The 18,372-nt window shown below is 40.2% G+C and overlaps 1 protein-coding gene across 1 annotated transcript in view; it reads left to right on the top strand.

Moving 5' to 3' along the window:
- LOC105482632 (CDKAL1 threonylcarbamoyladenosine tRNA methylthiotransferase) overlaps positions 1 to 18,372 on the top strand; it is a 714,041-nt gene that overhangs the window by 669,398 nt on the left and 26,271 nt on the right. Inside the window, exons 14-15 of the mRNA XM_071097572.1 lie at positions 7,920 to 8,003; positions 10,999 to 11,163. Of these exons, the coding sequence (XP_070953673.1) occupies positions 7,920 to 8,003; positions 10,999 to 11,163 (249 nt within the window). The remainder of the gene's footprint in view (positions 1 to 7,919; positions 8,004 to 10,998; positions 11,164 to 18,372) is intronic.

Raw genomic sequence — 18,372 nt, 5'->3', positions numbered from 1 at the left:
GTCGTGGCCCTATTTCATTATAGAATGGCATTGTGGGGTAAGGATGATATTAAATTTTCATGTTATTGCTATTATTACTGTTGACCGTTTTTAGCATAAGTATGCCTGGTTCTTTAATTCCAGCTTCTGCAGGGCCAGAAAATAGAAGTGTGCATAAACAGTCAGGAAAATTACTGTATACCCAGGAGACCCAGCATCGCACGCTCTGCCTGTTGTGAATGATGAATCAAAATGGAAAGGTTATCATTTTCATTAGCTAGGAAAGAACAAGACCATACTTTTCTCCAAGTGTAATTACAGCGGTTCACTGGCAACATTACACTGCAGTAATTAGTCTAAAGGTGTATGTGAGGGCAGGCTTTTGCACAGACACTAGAAATATTATTTCAGAGTTTAAGGTCACAGCCTTGTGTTTAACATGTTCCAGGCAGCTTAGGGGGGGAAAAAAAAAAACCTAATTTGACTGGAGCTAAGGAAAGAAAGACATTTGACATTTCCCAGAGTCTTGCATTCAGAAACCAGTCAGGTCGAAAAATTGTATTTTATTATCTACAATAAAAGAAAAAACTTAGCTACAGAAGTAGCATGTCAGAATATTCTGTAGGATAAACACAGATAAAATTCAAGTTTATTAGGACCATGATGTAAATGATTACAGGAACTTTTACTATGTGTGTTTTAATCTCCATTCTTTTCCTAAGGCAAAGAATGGACAGAAAAAACAATTGTCAGCAGTTCTTCAAGGAAAACAAAATAGTTTCTTTCTCCTTAACACTGTTTTCAAGAAATAAATGTCTGTCTTGCACAGGTCCATATATCTATGTCCTTTGTGAATGTTTTGGTACTCTAAATAGTAATATTGAAATCTTTTTGTAACTCAGCATCTCAGAATACAAATTGATTGACATTATTTTCCAAAGCCACGTCAGGCTTTCTGTTCACGTAAAGCAAAAGTAAGAAGAAAAAAAAAGTTATAAAGAGAAAAGCAAACTTTACAGTTTATGTTTAAAGCCATATATGAGTTTAAGAGAAACCTTTTCTTTTCCTAGTCCAAAGAATACTTTTGCAAGCAACATTTCTTACTGGGTTAAAAGTATTAGCCCAAATACCCTGATGTCTTTGTTTAATTTGAGTAATGTCTGCCTTTCTTCAAACAATTCTGTTTCTCTCTTTATATCCTTATATAGCCTTGTAGAATATTGTTTGTTTCAGGACAAATGATGACTTAGAGTGTACTTGAGGAGCATTCATTCAGCAACCAAGTTCTGTTGGAAACCACAGCTTTTTAAATGCAAGTGTGTGTTTTATCTGCATTCTCTGCTGGCCATATGGTTAGAACTGATGTTTTTCACAACTTCAGGCACTTGGGAAATTTAAGCATAGATGTGACACAAATGACACAGCTAGCTGATTATGTAACTTACTGAAAAATCTACCCCAAAATTGAATTTAAAAACATTGCTATTTGTTTGTCACAGATGTTTCTCTGCTCAAGGAAAAGTCATACACTGCAGAATTAGATCCGTGATGTTGTAAGTTTTCCACAGCTAGCAATTAAATAGGAGGCATTGAGTAGTGGGAAGAGTTCAAAGACTTCCCTTTCTTCTGCCACTGCCACTGAGCAAATCACCCATCTTGCCAGACCTTAGTTCTCTCCCTGTGGAATCAGAGAGATTGCTAAGCCGCCTCCAAGGTCTTACTTTCTTTGTCTGTCTAGGGGAATACTGCTTTTATTTTCTGCCTTTGTGGTTTTCATTAAAAAAAAAAGTATAAGAGCTTTTCTCATATCTTTTCAACAAGGCCTAGAAAATTGTAGCACACTCTTCTTTCACAGCTGGGGTCGTATTTCCCAGCAGCCCTGCGAGGTTGGCAGTAATGCAGGGTCTTGTAGAGATGTTTCCTGCGCCCTCCTTCACTTTAGTGTCCCAGTCAGAGAAAGCAAGGGATGGTTTTACAGGAATATTTTTATAATTCATTTTTCATAAAATGTCTTTAAATAACGTTCAAATGATGAAATGAAATTCTGTACATCCTAGGAAAAAATTACTTTCTCTACTTACGTTTGATGAATACATTATAAAGTATGCCTAGGTTGTTAAAGCAGGTGCCAGAACCAACAGCCACTTTCAAAAGTCCATAGAGCTGAATTAAGTAAAAGAATAAGCTCTGAAGGTAAGAATTGTCCCTTACTTCAGATAGCTACAATCAAGTTACTTTCCTGACAGATCTCTTAAAAGGCAAAGCTTTGTAAATGGAAACTGAGTTTCCCCTGGAAATACTGTAGCATTTGTATTCTTAGCAGAAGCTTTTAACCTCTAGCATGTTACAGAAATTAAATAAACATCATTTTATTTAACCAGCCATAAACTATATGCCTACAAACAAATCAGAAGGAAAAGGACATCTTTCTTAGGATTATAAGAAAATACTCTGGGGCCGGGCTTGGGGGCTCACGCCTGTAATCCTAACACTTTGGGAGGCCAAGGCAGGCAGATCACGAGGTCAGGAGATTGAGACCATCCTGGCTAACACAGTGAAACCCTATCTCTACTAAAAATTAAAAAAAAAAAAATTAGCCAGGCGTCGTGGCGGGTGCCTGTAGTCCCAGCTACTTGGAAGGCTGAAATAGGAGAATGAGGTGAACCTGGGAGGCGGAGCTTGCAGTGAGCCGAGATCGCACCACTGTACTCTGGTCTGGGCAACAGAGCAAGACTCCATCTCAAAAAAAAAAAAAAAAAAAAGAAACAAAATACTTTATTGAGATTTCCTTTTTTTTTTTTTTTCGGAGATAGGATATCTCTCTGTCACCCAGTCTAGAATGCAGTGGTGCAATCATAGCTCACCGCAACCTTGAACTCCTGGACTCAAACAATCCTCCTGCCTTAGCGTTCCAAGTAGCTGGGACTACAGATATGCGCCACCACACCCTGCTAATTTTTTAAATTTTTTTGTAGAAACAAGGTCATGCTATGTGGCCCAGGCTAGTCTCTAACTCCTGGCCTCACATGATTCTCCCTGCCTTGGCCTCCCGGAATGCTGGGATTACAGGTGTGTGCCACCCACCACACCCACCCAAGCTTTGTTGAGATTTTGGCAGACTTCTCTAAGGAAACTTCAAGTCACTCAATAGCCTCTTGAGACACCTTGTAATTGTTTCCTGGCAGGTACTGTATTGAAAATCAAGTTGTTGGTTTAAGTACAGCAAGAAGGTAGCTGTAATTTGCAGAGGGCTCTAAGCATATATTACTGTTTAAAAAAAGAAAGAGAGAGAGACAGAAAGAGAGAGAAAGAGAGAGACAGGCTTGATTTAGTGTACATACTTTCCTTCAGCCGATTCCCATGAAACCTTTGGATGTCCTGATCCCCTACCTACAGATCTACCTTCAAGAATGACTTAAACTTCATAATTGAAAGATCCTTTAAATATTGTAATCCACCTCCCCTTCAGCAGCCCTACTCTCTTCTCCCTACTTCCGTCCCACTTCTACCAGCCTCTCATTTTTAGATGAGGAAAGTGAAGGCCCAAAACATAGGTCTCTTTTATCTCAAAAATAATCTACTCAGACCCTGTGTCTTTGTCCCCTACTGACCAATCCATATATGTGGCATCTGTTGATTTCAAAGAACGCTCTTCAGACTCTTCTTCCTTGGATTCTTCTAGAACTATGTGCTTCTGCTTCTGACCTTTTGTTGTCCATCCATCACTTTCCGCTTTCTTCCTGACCTTGAATGTTACAATTCTCTTGACGCCACCCACTAGACCATTCTTTGGACTTAGAATTTCAGTTGTATCTTAATCATTTCTGCTGAACAATTATATTGTGCTCTTAGTTCATTTTCTGTTGCTATAACAGAATACCCAAGACTGGATAATTTATAAGGAAAATAAATTTATTTGGCTCATGATTCTGGAGGCTGAGAAGTCCAAGATCAGGCAACCCATTTAGTGAGAACTTCAACTCAGCAGAAAGCAGAAGGGCTTTCAAAGAGACCAAACACGAAAGGCAGCCTCACATTATAACAACTGGCTCTCATGTGAACTTATCCATTCTCTCAAGAACTGACTCAGTCCCTGGAAAAAGATGTTAACTGATCTTAATGGCCTAATCACTTCTTAAAGACACCACCTCCCAACACTGTGACATTGGCAATTAAATTTCAACATGAGTTTTGTCAGGGACAAACCATAGCAGGCTGCCAGTCACACATTTTATGAGAACCATGGTTTTCAACCTCTTCCTTACTTGTGGGATTTTGTCCATTTTTCACAATGATGTAACCTTTTCCTGTTGGTAGTTTCAGCTGTTAGGCAAGGATCTGTCAGCGATGGTGAGGCAGCCATAGAAGTTTGCTTCTCAGATGAGTGTCGAGTCTCCTTAAGACAAACTCTGATCCCTTGTAGTGGACTACCTCTGCCATTAGCATAATAGATACCTGGGTGGTGCGGTCCTAGAGTCCTGAAGATATCTGTAGCTTTGCCACTTTTCTCCAGATGCCCTGCCTTAGTTCTGTGACTAGAACTTCCTTACTCGGATAGCAGAGGCACTCTTTGGTTATGGCAAGCCAGGATGATTACTCTCAATTTTGTTATATGAGGGTCTTTAACCACACAGGGCTACCATATGGGGTGGGAGAGACAGCAGCTGGAAAGTGTAGGGGAAGTGGCTCATTTTAAAAAGAAATTTGAGGCTTGTATATATTTGCTTAGCCCACAAGTTCCTTTGCAACCAAGGTGAAGTTCCATCTTCCCGAATGTCATCTGAACTCATTCTTCCATAACTTCAGTGTTGACTTTAATATTATTTGGAATAGTTGATTCTCTTAAAGGTTATATTTGATATTCACTTCAGTGTGACTTCATTCATTAAAAAATATTGAGGAAAGCATTTATTATTTTTTGTTTGTTCATTTGTTGTGATAGGTTCTCACTCTGTTGCCCAGACTGGAGTGCAGTGGCATGATCAAAGCTTACTGCAGCCTCCAACTCCCGGGCTCTGGCAAGTCATATATATTTAGAATATATATGTATACATATATTTATTTTAAGGGGTGAGGACGGATTGCAGCAGCTTTTGATCAAGCCCTAGCCTTCCTAGGCTCATTTTTGCTCAGTATGCTCTGGAGATTTTGTTTTGTTTTGTTCTGTTTTGAGACAGAGTCTCACTCTGTCACCCAGCCTGGAGTGCAGGGGTACAATCTCATCTCACTGCAACATCTGCCTCCTGGGTTCAAGCAATCCTCCCACTTCAGCCTCCCAAGTAGCTGGGACTACAGGCACATGCCACCACGCCTGGCGAATTTTTGTATTTTTAGTAGAAACAGTTTCACCATGTTGGCCAGGCTGGTCTTGAACTCCTGGCTTCAAGTGATCCACCCACCCTGGCCTCCCAAGGTGCTGGGATTACAGGCGTGAGCCATTGTGCCTGGCCTCTGGAGATGTTTTATTTATTTATGTACTTATTTTTCTGAGACAGGATCTTATTCAGTCACCCATACTGGAATGCAGTAGAATGATCACAACTCACTGCACCCTCGACCTGCCAGGCCCAAGCGATCCTCCCACCTCAGCCTCTCGAGTAGCTGGGACTAAAGGCACACACCACCACACTCGGCTAATTTCTGTATTTTTCATAGAGGCGGGGTTTTGCCATGTTACCCAGGCGGGTCTCAAACTCCTGGACTCAAATCTGCCCACCTCTGCCTCCCAAAGTGCTGGGATTACAGGCATGAGCCACCGGGCCTTGCCAGTGACACTGGGGACACAAATAGGATGACTCCTCAGTTGAGGACACAAATGGGACGACTGAAAAAGTGTTTGCCACTATGAATTAGTGCACATTGCGGTTCTCCTGAGTCTCTTTGGCAAATAATAGTTAAATACTCACCTACAAATAGTTCTCTTATGATTGATTAAAAGCCCAGCTTTCTACCATATAAACATAGCAAGTCTTTTTAACTCTGTGTATATTACTGTCATTGTTATCATCTCCAGATGAAATAGAGCAGCCCAGACATGATGGCCCTTACTCTCCACATTGATTCTAATAAGAAGAAAGAAGCAGCATAGTTTTCAGTGGATCTACAATTTCACATTGTTGTTAATTTCCTGAAAACTTGATGTTAAATGAAGTGTAATTGCAGATTTCCTTAAGAACCATTGACAGATACTTATCCTAAGTCATAAGCAACTCACACTGTGAAATGTGTGCAAACATTCTAAGTTTTCTTCTAGAAGAATATACTTCAGTGAGACCCAATATTCCCCAGCCCTTTTCGACAAACAGAGCCATTGAAGCTCAACATAGAAGTTGGGGGAAATTTCTTTTTTGCCACTTGATTTTTTTAAGGGGATTAATGTTGCCAGAACTTCCTTTGTTTTTCAGAGAATGAAAAGAGTCTTTAATAAATGTCATCTCAGAGACCTTACAACTTTTGGCTAAGAGGGCTACACTTTGAATGAGATAGTAAACTAGATAGTAAATTATGGTGTATTTAGGTACTGGCATTGTATGATGGAGAGGGGAGTTTGATTTTTTTTTTAATTGTTAGGTGGTCTATTTAGTGCAGCTGTGTTTATGTTTCCTTCATGGTAACCGCCTGAACATGGTGACAAGTCCCTACAAATGAGAATAGGCATTTTAAAAAATTATCTTGCCAATGGGCTTTAATTTGGGGGGTCATAATTATTAAGTAGCAATGGTAAAAATAATCCCCAGCACAGTCATTTAATATAGTTGGTTGGCTGTATCAGACATTTTGACAATCTTGTAAAAAGAGTAATTGAGGCTAGGCATGGTGACTTACACCTGTAATCCCAGCATTTTGGGAGGCCAAGGTGAGTGGATCACCTGAGGTCAGGAGTTCGAGACTAGCCTGGCCAACATGGCGAAACCCCATCTCTACTAAAAATATAAAAATTAGCTGGGCATAGTGGCACATGCCCATAATCCCAGCTACTCGGGAGGCTGAGGCAGAAGAATCGTTTGAACCCAGGAGGCGGAATTTGCAGTGAGCCAACATCACACCACTGAACTCTAGCCTGGGTGACAGAGCAAGACTCTGTCTCAAACAAACAAACAAAAAAAAGAGTAATTGATACCTTAAATGCTGCATTTCACAGTAGAATAAACTTGGAAATTTTAAATTTCCTGAGAATAGTCACACTTCTTTACCCATTGTTTTGGCTGATTTACTTCTTTGCTATTAAAAATGGGTGCTTAGATCATAATGTACATCAATCCTGTAGAAAATTAGCAGTTCCATATTTTTGCTGTCTTTCTCTTTAAAAAATAATAAATGAACATGGGGCCATGACTGCAGCATAAAGACAGTTGACTGTGACAGAGAAAATGTATATAATAAGTAAATAGCTCTGTGAATTACTCAGTACTTTCAGAATTGTGTGCAAGATATGAAATGTGGAGGTGCAAGGTCCTAATGACTGGTTTCCAGAGGCATTTTCTTTAGTGTTACATCCCTTATAACTCAAATTAATGTTTATTACTATTCTTTTATATTGCCAAAATATTTTCATGAGTTTGGATTAGAAGCAGCTTGTTCTGGCTTGTTTTGCAACTTTGTTTCAGGAAACAAAGTGATATTTAGAAGATTTCTGTATGTCATAGAAGCTTTAATTATCTTACTTATGTTGAAGGAGATTAAGTTCTGTTTCAGAGTTATGTAAGAAAATAAGAGTTTATACTATGCTAATTTTATGTTGCCAGATAATTAATGTCTTTCAAAAAATTTGAATCCGTGATTTGAGCAGTGTTCGCTGTTAAATAACCAGCAATGTAGAGTCTACTTTAAATTTAAGAAGACGCTACTTGGTCCAGACCTACTTGGGCTGGCCTTTATTTTAATTTTATTTTTGGATTCACAGGTGTTTACCTGTTTTTTCCCTCCCCTTCTCTCCACAGATTGGTGAAAGACAGCAAGTGTTAGTAACAGAAGAGTCTTTTGATTCCAAGTTTTATGTTGCACACAATCGATTCTATGAGCAGGTAAGAGGCACTTCAGTATTCTTGAGTTTTCTCCAAAACGAGAAAGAGTTCTGAAAGTTTAAGCAAAGGGCATAAAGGGGAGAGTGTTGAATCTTGTCACAACAAGGCTGTTTTATAGCCTCAAGCCAGCCAGGCTAACATGGGCTCTATCTTTGTGACTTACTCTACAATATGTTCTGTACAAAGGAATAGGTGTATTTAGTCTGTTTTAGTTCACATTAATCTTCGACAGGACCAGCCTTAGGCTTTTGGGCGTTTGGAACTAGGCAATTAGCACTGCCAGAATTCCCACACCCTGGCAAAGCAGAGGGAAAGTCCTGCTCAGACGACAGGAAGGATGTCTGCATGGGCGACAGCGGCGTGAAAGGGCAGGGATTTCCTCTCACCGGCACATCAACCGGACAGTTTTTTTAGTTGGTCGGTTGGTTGGTTGGTTTTTTAGTTTTGTTTGGTTTTAGTGTTTGTTTTTGTTTATTTGTTTTTGTTTTTGTTTTTAACTTCTACCTTGATAAAAATGCTAGGAGCAGAGGAAAAAGAGTCTATTCCTTGGACTCAACTCAAATTGTATGAACGACTGTGCAGAACAGTGTGAGGATCAAACCAGCTTCAGTGTGAGAGCTTTGGAGGCCATCCCTAGGGGTGCCCCCGCTTACTAGCCCTCCTTCCCTGCCCATCTAAGCTGGCCTGCATTTGCCCACCGAGGAGCCTGACTTCTGTTTCAGCAGTGGGGTTTCTACTCCTCCAGGTGGGAGAGCAATTCAAAAGTGACTGAGGAAAACAGAGTGCCTCTTTCGGGGCATTGACCCTGTCAAGGGCCAAGGCCAGGGAAGAGATGGGATACGCCCTCCTCTCCCATCTCATGATAGCCTGTGTGGGAGACTCTCATGGGCATATGGAGATCTTCATTGATCATTCTGGATTGTATTAAAATCAAATGGAGCTTCCTGCTTTTTTGCTTCTTTCTCATCAGATAAGAGGTGAAAATGTTTGCTGTGGGTCATGGCTGAAATTAGGGCTGGAGAAGACGCTGAAGGCCAATGTGGACAAGTCGGATGAGGGATGGGCAGAGGAAGCAGGCTGCCTCTGTCAGAAGGCAGGAAAGCAGGAGCTGAAGAGGCCCCCAGCATTGACATTCCCCAGGGAATCATCTCAGACTGGGCAGTGGGTCCCCAGGAAACAGGGGAGCTTTCAAAGCCCAGACTAGACGTGCTCTGTTCAGTACCAGTGGAGACTGCAGTTGAGGAAGGGCTCCCAGCACTCTGTGTCTGGACTGCGTCGCTTCTCCATTTCCCATCTCATTAATATACTCCAGAGGGCCATTTTCCTATTCAGGCCAACCTTCTGCTCAGCCCTGGGGAGGAGCTTGATTGCATTTTGGTTGCCTCTTCTCTCTCCTTTCTCTTGCCATCTGGGTTTTGCCTCAGCAGGGAACTTTTTTCCCTTCATTTTAAAGGCAGTGGCATGCCTCGTTAGCTGCTTCCTCCAATTTAAAGCAGCCGGGCTTTTTCCAATTATTAAAACTGGAGGAGGGGAAAACACTGAGCCCTTCATTCAGATCAAGGCAGCAGATCAAGGAGGGTTATTTTTCCCCAGAATAGTACCAAATCTCCCAGGGTTAGTTTGGTCTAGAGATTTTCTTATTTTATAAAAACTGATTTAAAAGGGCTTTTTATATCCTAACACTAAAGCTCTTTTAGTTCGTTTTGCCTGCCATAAGTAATTCACCACCCAGGTGACCTTTTTCTTATACTTTGATGAAGCAGTGTACTCAGTGGTCATAAAAATCAAACTCAGACCAAGATTCAATTTTGCCTCTCAGAGAGATTGGCTGTGGAACTCCTGGCTCTCATCTGACTTTTCTGTCTCTACAACTAAGCATATCAAAGATTTTCTAGGAATTATTTTTCTAAATAAGATGAGTTCCAGAGGTGAAGATTACATCTAGAGATCCAAGCATTACTGGATTAGAATTGGTCTATTTATTTTGGATTCTAACTTGAAAAGCCTGGCAGGTCGCTCCAGTGCTGAAATAGAAGTGTGAGGGAGACGTCATGCACGCAAGCTACCTGCAGGTCCCAAAGGAAGGGAAACGTTTGCTTGAGGTAAACAAGCACTTTTATCAGGAATCTCTAGTGGAAAGAGACGACCTGACGGTTTCCTGTGAACAAGCCAAAGTACCCTTCAGAGGACTGGTTCTAGATGGAGGTAGATCCCCAGGACTGACAAACACATGCTTTTTCTAACAGAGCCAGGGAAAGGAATGGCAGCCGTTCGTTTCAGGAGTCCTTTAGCTCCAAACAGTGGTGTTCGGTGCTATTGGAAGGTTCTTTTAAACGTTTCTCCTTCTCCCTCCGAACACAGCACACCCACGTGCGCGAACACAGACACACAGGCCTGTGTTTGAAGTGTCTTTTCAAACCGTTACTCTGACAGCTCACTTGGAAAGTATTAAAAGTATAAGGCTTTCATCAGTATTGTCTCGGTTTTCCTCATTGCGTGGAATAGCCAAGAGCAACATATCAAAGGCCTGTCCAGAAGTGACTGACTGATTGCTGGGGGATTTCCCAGGTCTGCCTTCCACGTGCCTCGGGACATTAGGCGCATCCTGCACTGGAAAAGCACTGCCTAGGGGGCCCGGGGTCCCCTCCCAGAAGTGCCTTTCCTTCCTGCAGGCTCCCCAGACTCTTGAGCAGCTAGAAGATAGAGCCCACTTTGGAGGGGATCCCAGAATAGAAAAATGACACGGAGGGACAATGAGGAAACCTGGATAATGAAGTATGCCTTCGGTTAATAGTATTAATAATATATCAATTTGGGTTCATTAATTGTGGCAAATGTACTATGCTAATGTAAGATGGTAAATAATAAGGAAACTGGGAGTTGGGTATACAGGCGCTCTCCATACTATCTTTGCAATAATTCTATAAATCTGATACTGTTCTAAAGTAAAATGTTTATTTTTAAAAATTAAGCCTCTGAAACAAATGTGTTTAAGGTTTTAGTGCCAAAGAACCCTGCGTTCATGGGGAAAATGGTTGAAGTGGACATCTGTGAATCAGGCAAACATTTTATGAAAGGGCAGCCGGTATCTGATGCCAAAGTGTACACACCCTCCATCAGCAAACCGCTAGCAAAGGGAGAAGTCTCAGGCTTGACAAAGGTAAGTAAAAGATGCTCTCCTCTCTACACTGCTAGTAAAACAGCAGCTGTGGAAGCACAGTGATTCCAGACCATGTTTCTGTTATCATTTATAGTTCCCTTTTTATGTATGCATGAGGCTTTAATCCTTTCTGACAGATTGAAATCTGAATTAGAAAGATGTGTTTTTGCTGATGCTGATAGCTTTGCTTCTCTGGCTGTAAAGGGAATAAGCTGTTTCTGCTTCCAGTTTAGAAGCAGGGGGTAAAAGCCATTATTTGCAGGCGAAAATGTTGACACCAAAAGATGATCTGATCCAGTATATTTCTATATGTCAGTAGATCCTGAGTGGAAGGGGATAAGGAAAGGAGTGTTTTCTTGCTTTACAAAGCTGTTTATACTGTAGTAAAAACCTACAGCCGAACAGGCACTAAACCGTATCATATATGCAGTTATGGTGCCTTTCAGAAGGGTGTTAGCTGGATATCTACTTTAGTCATGTGGAGTGAAAATTAAACATTTTTTTTTCTTTCTATAAAAAAGTAACCTGACCCCTATTTTATACCTTGGTAAATATGGCCGTTTGCCAAGCTCTCTCTTACATTTCATTGAGCTACAGTTGTAAAAGCTGATGGAGTGTGAAATGAAAATGTGTATCACATTTCTAAGCATCATTTGATGTCCTTTCTCCAACACAATTGTTAAGCCCTTAAAAAAAAAAAAAAAAGAAAGCATATAGCAATGATTTAACATATGGAAAAAAACTCTGATATTTATCTGGCCATGTAATTCCAAAATTGTTTTAATCTGTGTATAATCTTGTTCCTCAAAATAAATTGCAAGGACATGTTCGTTAAAATAAAGCAAATACAGCTTGACTCTGGCAATAGCAACAAAGACAGTACTATTGTCTGTGTTCTCACTGATTGTGTGGATTCTTGTGCTTGACAAGTGCCCACGAAGGATCTGCATGCATGGCCGTCTAACCCATAGTGGAATGGTATAGACCAGCTTTTGTCAAAATTCTACCAAATGTATCAGCCTGCACAATCAGGAGCTAACTCTAAAACTTGATAAGCATAACCATTCATTTTTGCTGTTTATTAAAAAAAAAAAAAATCATACTTGGGGGATAGGATGGGGGGCCAGGAAGGAGCAGTGTAACCTGGCATTTAAATTATATTGCTAGAGATTTGGCTTTTGATATGTTAGCCAATACTTTGAAATTTTTTTTAAGAAGTCAGCTTATTTTTTGTTTTGTTTTGTTTTTCCACATAGTGTATTTTACAAGGTTAATTTTAATTGCCACAGTGAAAAGGGTTTCTCAGCAAGTAACAGTAGTGGGGAAATTATTATTTCAAAGACTCTGCCTGGTTTAATTCCTTCATGTTTGCCTCTTGGAAAGGGTAGTATTCTAAACATCACCATTGATAATACATAAATAAGGAAATGTAGTGTCCCTCTATTTGTTCCTTAACTATAGTGTTACTATCTAAAAGGGCAGTTCCATTTGAATTCTCTGGGGCACCCTTTCTACTCTCCCATCCTTTCCTCTAGTCCAGACAATGGTATCATCGGTTCTACCAGCAGCCCAACTCTAAACCAGAATGGCCCAAAAGTCCCAGATAAGATGAGGAAGCCAGTGGGTTGCTGGTCTGCCAGAGCATGAGGCCACTGGGGTAGGAATATTGATTTGGGTATTTACAGTAAGAAAAACAGTAAGGCTTTTGTTTGTTTTGAGAGAGGGTCTCCCTCTGTCACCCAGGCTGGAATGCAATGGTGTGATCACAGCTCATTGCAACCTCTGCCTCCTGGGCGCAAGCGATCTTCCCACATCAGCCTCCTGAGTAGCTGGCGCTATCGGCACTCACCACCATCCTGGCTAATTTTGTTTGTTTGTTTGTTTGTTTGTTTGTTTTTGACAGAGTCTCACTCTGTCACCCAGGCTGGAGTGCAGTGGCATGCAATCTCAGCTCACTGCAGCCTCCACCTCCCTGCAGCATCCACCTCCCAAGTTCAAGCAATTCTCATGCCCCAGTCTCCTGAGTAGCTGGAATTACAGGCACGCGCCACTATGCCCAGCTGATTTTTTATTTTTAGTAGAGACAGGGTTTCACCATGTTGGCCAGGCTGGTCTTGAACTCCTGACCTCAGGTGATCCGCCCACCTCAGCTTCCCAAAGTGCTGGAATTACAGGCATGAGCCACTGTGCCCAGCTGATTTTTTATTTTTAGTAGAGACAGGGTTTCACCATGTTGGCCAGGCTGGTCTTGAACTCCTGACCTCAGGTGATCCGCCCACCTCAGCTTCCCAAAGTACTGGAATTACAGGCATGAGCCACTGTGCTCAGCCCCAGCTGATATTGTTTATTTTTTGTAGAGACAGGGTCTCTCTTTGTTGCCCAAGTTCGTCTTGAACTCCTGGCCTCAAGTGGTCTTCCTACCTTGGTCTCCCTGGCATCTAAAGCAAAATACTATGCTTTGGACTTATTTTGTCTCACTTGACCTCTTTTTTTTTTTTTTTTTTTGAAATGGTATTTTGCTTGTCACCCAGGCTGGAGTGCAGTGGCACAATCTCACTGCAACCTCCACCTTCCAGGTTCAAGCGATTCTCCTGCCTCAGCCTTCCGAGTAGCTGGGATTACAGGCTTGTGCCACCACACCCAGCTAATCACTTGACCTCTTTTGATGAAACTGATGAGAAGTACAACAGACTAGAAGGGTGTTATCGAAATGATGGTGGGAATGGGTGAAAGTTATGTGTGCATTTTTAGTGAAAGGAACAGAAGAATAGGAAATTTGAGAAAAACACAGTTTTAAGATGCTAAGAACATCGATATTTTCATCTTGTGCTCACATGCAGCCTAATTTTGTGGTAACCTGCTTATTGTGATGATTTTTTTATACAATTAAGACTTCTGTGGAAAAATTGCTATGCTGTTCAGTTACTCCACCTGAAGAAAACATGTGGATAGACAGGACCTAGGGTCAGCGATACCAAATCCATGACCATGTACTAGTTTGAAAAATTATCTGAAAGCCATCATCAAAGATTGGGATCAAGGATTTTTTTGTTTTAACTCCGTTAAGGAACTCTATTTATGGAAATTTTATGAACATTTTCAAGCATATACAAAAGTAGAGAGAATAGTATAATAATCCCACATACCTATTACCCACCCTTAGCCGTCATCAAATCACCAGCCAATCTTACGTCATCTGTGCTCATATCTATCCCCCATTCCCCCAACCCTGATTATTTTGAAGAAAATCCCGTTTACATTTTATATCATCTAGAAATATACTAGTAAATACCTCTAAAAGATAAAGATTCCTTTTACAAACATAATCAAATATATTATCAAATTTTAAAATCATTACCCATAATTGTCATTGGCTAAATATTCCATGCCTACTGCTGGGACCCAAAGTCAGCATTTATGGCGCACTTATCATGGCCAAATACCGTGCTAAATATGTTTGTTACGTGTGTTCACTCATATCATCCTCATAACCCTGAGAGGTAGGCACTATTATTATCCCCATTTCACAGATAAGGAATCTGAGCATCCATCACTCAATAAATAGCTTATCTGGAGTCACAACGTTTGAAGATAGAAGAGGGAAGCCAGGATTTATGTCCCCACTTTCAAGCCTTTGTTTTTGTTTTTGTGTTTTACTTGTGGTAAAATATACATAACATAAAATGTACTGTCTTACTCATTTGTAAGTGTATAGTTAGTGGTGTTAAGTACATTCTCATTGTTGTACAACCAATCTCCAGAACTTTTCATCTTGCAAAACTGAAACCCTGTACTCATTAAGCAGTAACTCCTCATTTCCCCCTTCCCTCAGCCTTCTAATCTACTTTCTGCCTCTATGAATTTGATTACTTTTGGTACCTCGTATCAGCGGAGTTGTACGCTCACCTGTGTTTGTCTTTTTGTGACTTGCTTATTTCACTTAGCATAATATCCCCGGGGTTGGTTCGTCCATGTTGTAGCATGTGTCAGAATTTTTCTCCTTTTCAGGGCTAAATACTATTCCATTGGATGTGGATGCCATGTTTCATTTATTCATTCATCCTTTGATGGACATTTAGGTTGCTTCTACCATTTGGCTATTATGAATAATGTTTGCTATGAACATGGGTGCACAGATATCTCTTCAAATACCTGCTCTCAATTATTTGGGGTATTTGTCCAGACATAGGATTGCTAGATTGTATGGTATCTCTATTTTTAATCTTTTGAGGAGCTGCCATCCTGTTTTCCATGGCAGCTGTACCAATTTACATTTCTACCAATAGTGCACAAGGGTTCCAGTCTCTCCACATTCACATCAACACTTATTTTCTCTCTCTCTCTCTTTTTTTTTTGTTTTGTTTTGTTTTGATAGTAACCATCCTAATCGGCATGAGTTAAGCCTGTATTTTTAAGCCCAGGTCCAGACTGCCTTACCCATTTTAATTGCAGGAGTCTTATTTGATAACTTCTGGACACTAGTTTCTTTTTGTATACCAAAGTAAGCTTACACTGGATACAAAAAAAAATAATAAGTAAGAGAAAGAGGGAAAAACGAGAAAATGGACAGTCTTAATTATCTTCTCTGTGGGTTCAGTTAAAAATGGCATTAGAGATCTGTCTCTCTTAGGAATATGCGAGAATGTGAACATTACTGCTGTCTGTTTTAATAAAGGCTAACTAGTTTTACTACTAATGTTCTTTCTTCTTGTCTGGCCTATGTTATAAAAAATCACTTGAATCTTACCATTTCTTTGATTCTTAAGAAGTCAGAACTATTCTTTGCCTGGTACAAGATAGAAAAGAACATTTTCCCTTCTAATTTTAAACTTATGAATAGTTTGATTGCAAAGTTTTTTCTTATTGAATTCATTCTTAATAGTAAAAATTGCTTTAAAGAAAGAAGAAGTAGAGTAGCATCATGAAAGTTCTAAATGACCTGGACTCTGTCAGGTTTGGGTTCACATTACAGTGACAGTTCCTATGATGAAGTACAACTTTCTTGACTCACAGTGTCTTCATTTGTATAATGGAGCTAACAACTGATTTGCAGAGGATTAAGTTAAATCATGTGGACAAAGTGCACAATGCATACTAAATGTGTTAAATATTTTAAAGAAAGAATTCAATAAGTATAGCTTTAAAAAGCAGTGGTTTCCTGGCTTTTATTTTTATTTCTTTTACTTTAATTTTTTTTTTTTTTTCTTTAAGATACAGTCTCACTCTGTCACCCAGGCTGCAGTTCAGTGGCGCGATCTCGGCTCACTGCCACCTTCGCCTCCTGGGTTCAAGTGATTCTCATACCTCAGCCTCCGGAGTAGCTGGAACTACATGCATGAGCCACCACGCCCAGCTAATTTTTGTATGTAGAGACGTGGTTTCACCGTGTTGGCCAGGCTGATCTCGAACTCCTGGCCTCAAGTGATCCACCTGCCTCAGCCTTCCAAAGTACAGGGATTAGAGGCGTGAGGCACCACGCCCGGCCTACTTTAATTTTTTTTTTTAGCACTTTTTTTTTAAGTACTTTGCAGCCTGATGCGGTGGTTCACACCTATAATCTCAGCACTTCAGGAGGCCAAGGCAGGAGGAATGCTTGACCCCAAGAGTTTAAGAACAGCCTAGCACCACTGGGAGACTTCATCTCTATAAAAATTTTAAAAATTAGCCAGGTGTGATGGTGCATACCTGTAGTCTCAGCTACATGGGAGGCCGAGGTGGGAGGACCGCTTGGCCCCAGAGGGTCGAGGCTGCAGGGAGCCGCTATAGCCCAGCCTGGGTGAAAGAATGAAACCTTATCTAAAAAAAAAAAAAAAAAAAAAAAAAACAAGTACTTTGCATTCGTGGATTTCACTGTACATTATAGTATAGCAATTAAGAACATGAATTCTGGATTCTGATTATGCAAGTTTGAATCTTGATTCTACTATTACAAAAAATATGATCTTGGGCAAGTTACTCAATGTCCCTCCACCTCAGTTCTCCCTCTGTAAATGGGTGATAATAGTACCTGCTTCATAGGATATACGTGGAAATGGCTTAGCAGTCAATAAATATTGGCTACTATTTTCATTATTAATTTGTGATGCAAGCCAAGGCATTATTTTACTTTAATTTGTGAAGTAAAAGTTGCCCAATATTTTATCATTTCAAATGTTGTATTCATCAGCCATAGATTTCTGACAATGGCAGATGAAACCAGACCAACTGCTGAGATGCCTCCATGAGAATGACAAATTAACAGAAAGAGATTCCAGTAATACTCCTACAGCATTGGCCATTCTTACTGACAGGCATTTCTTCCTCTTACTCTTTATGTCTTCTTTTTTTTAAAAAAAAGGAGAATATTCTAGAATGGAGGCCTGGACTTACCATTTTCTTTCTTACAAGTTAAGAGAAGGCTGCCCCAGGGTGCCTAAGTGCCACCTGTTTCTCATCTATTGAAACTTTGATCCTAAGAATGGATTCACTTGAGTAGTTAGATAGCTCAGCACCAACACAGCCGACCGTGTTTGGAAAGGAAGCAGAAGTTTTAAAGGGTGGCATGGTTTGCTTCATTACCAGACAAAGGCCAGCAGGATATTCAGGTGTACTGAGTTTTATGTACAAACTATACTATATTTTCAGAGCTTTGACCCTTGGAAAAACACAGTTAAAATGCTTTCCTCTCCCATCTGACATTCATTTCCAGAACCACTGAAGTGAAAGGGTCTATTAGTTCAAGGCCAGATTTGAAAGCACATGAAAACTACATTCATGAGGTTAAGAAATGGCTTAATAATTAACTTAAAACACTTGAAAGTAGGTCTAATTTCAGACAGACCAGCTAACCATGCTCGAAGCAAATGAGGGCGTGTTTCTTCCTATTTTTCCTTCCACCCCCAAGATACCGGCCTCAACCCCAAGCAGTTTTTTCAGTTCCTTTTTTTTTTTCTTATTAAACTTTATGTAAGACTAAATTCTTCATCGCTGCTAAGTTCATGTCACAAACAATTAAAACCATAGTACATTTAATATTTTATGCATTTTTCTTTCATTTTGTATCTTGTTAGTTTCTTTTACAGACTGGTTAGGATGTATTTGAGTTTCACAGTCTAGATACATAGCTTTTATTCTGTACTGCTGAGCTATATTTTATCGGCCATTGCAGCTGAACTAGTGTGACTGTCAGTTCAAACTGTGTTTAGTGTGTTTACAATACCTTCCATGTAC

This window comes from Macaca nemestrina, chromosome 5 (assembly GCF_043159975.1).
Source record: "Macaca nemestrina isolate mMacNem1 chromosome 5, mMacNem.hap1, whole genome shotgun sequence".
NCBI classification, from domain to species: domain Eukaryota; kingdom Metazoa; phylum Chordata; class Mammalia; order Primates; family Cercopithecidae; genus Macaca; species Macaca nemestrina.
Note: the sequence above shows the minus strand (reverse complement) of the source record. Positions and strands in the feature narration are given on the sequence as shown.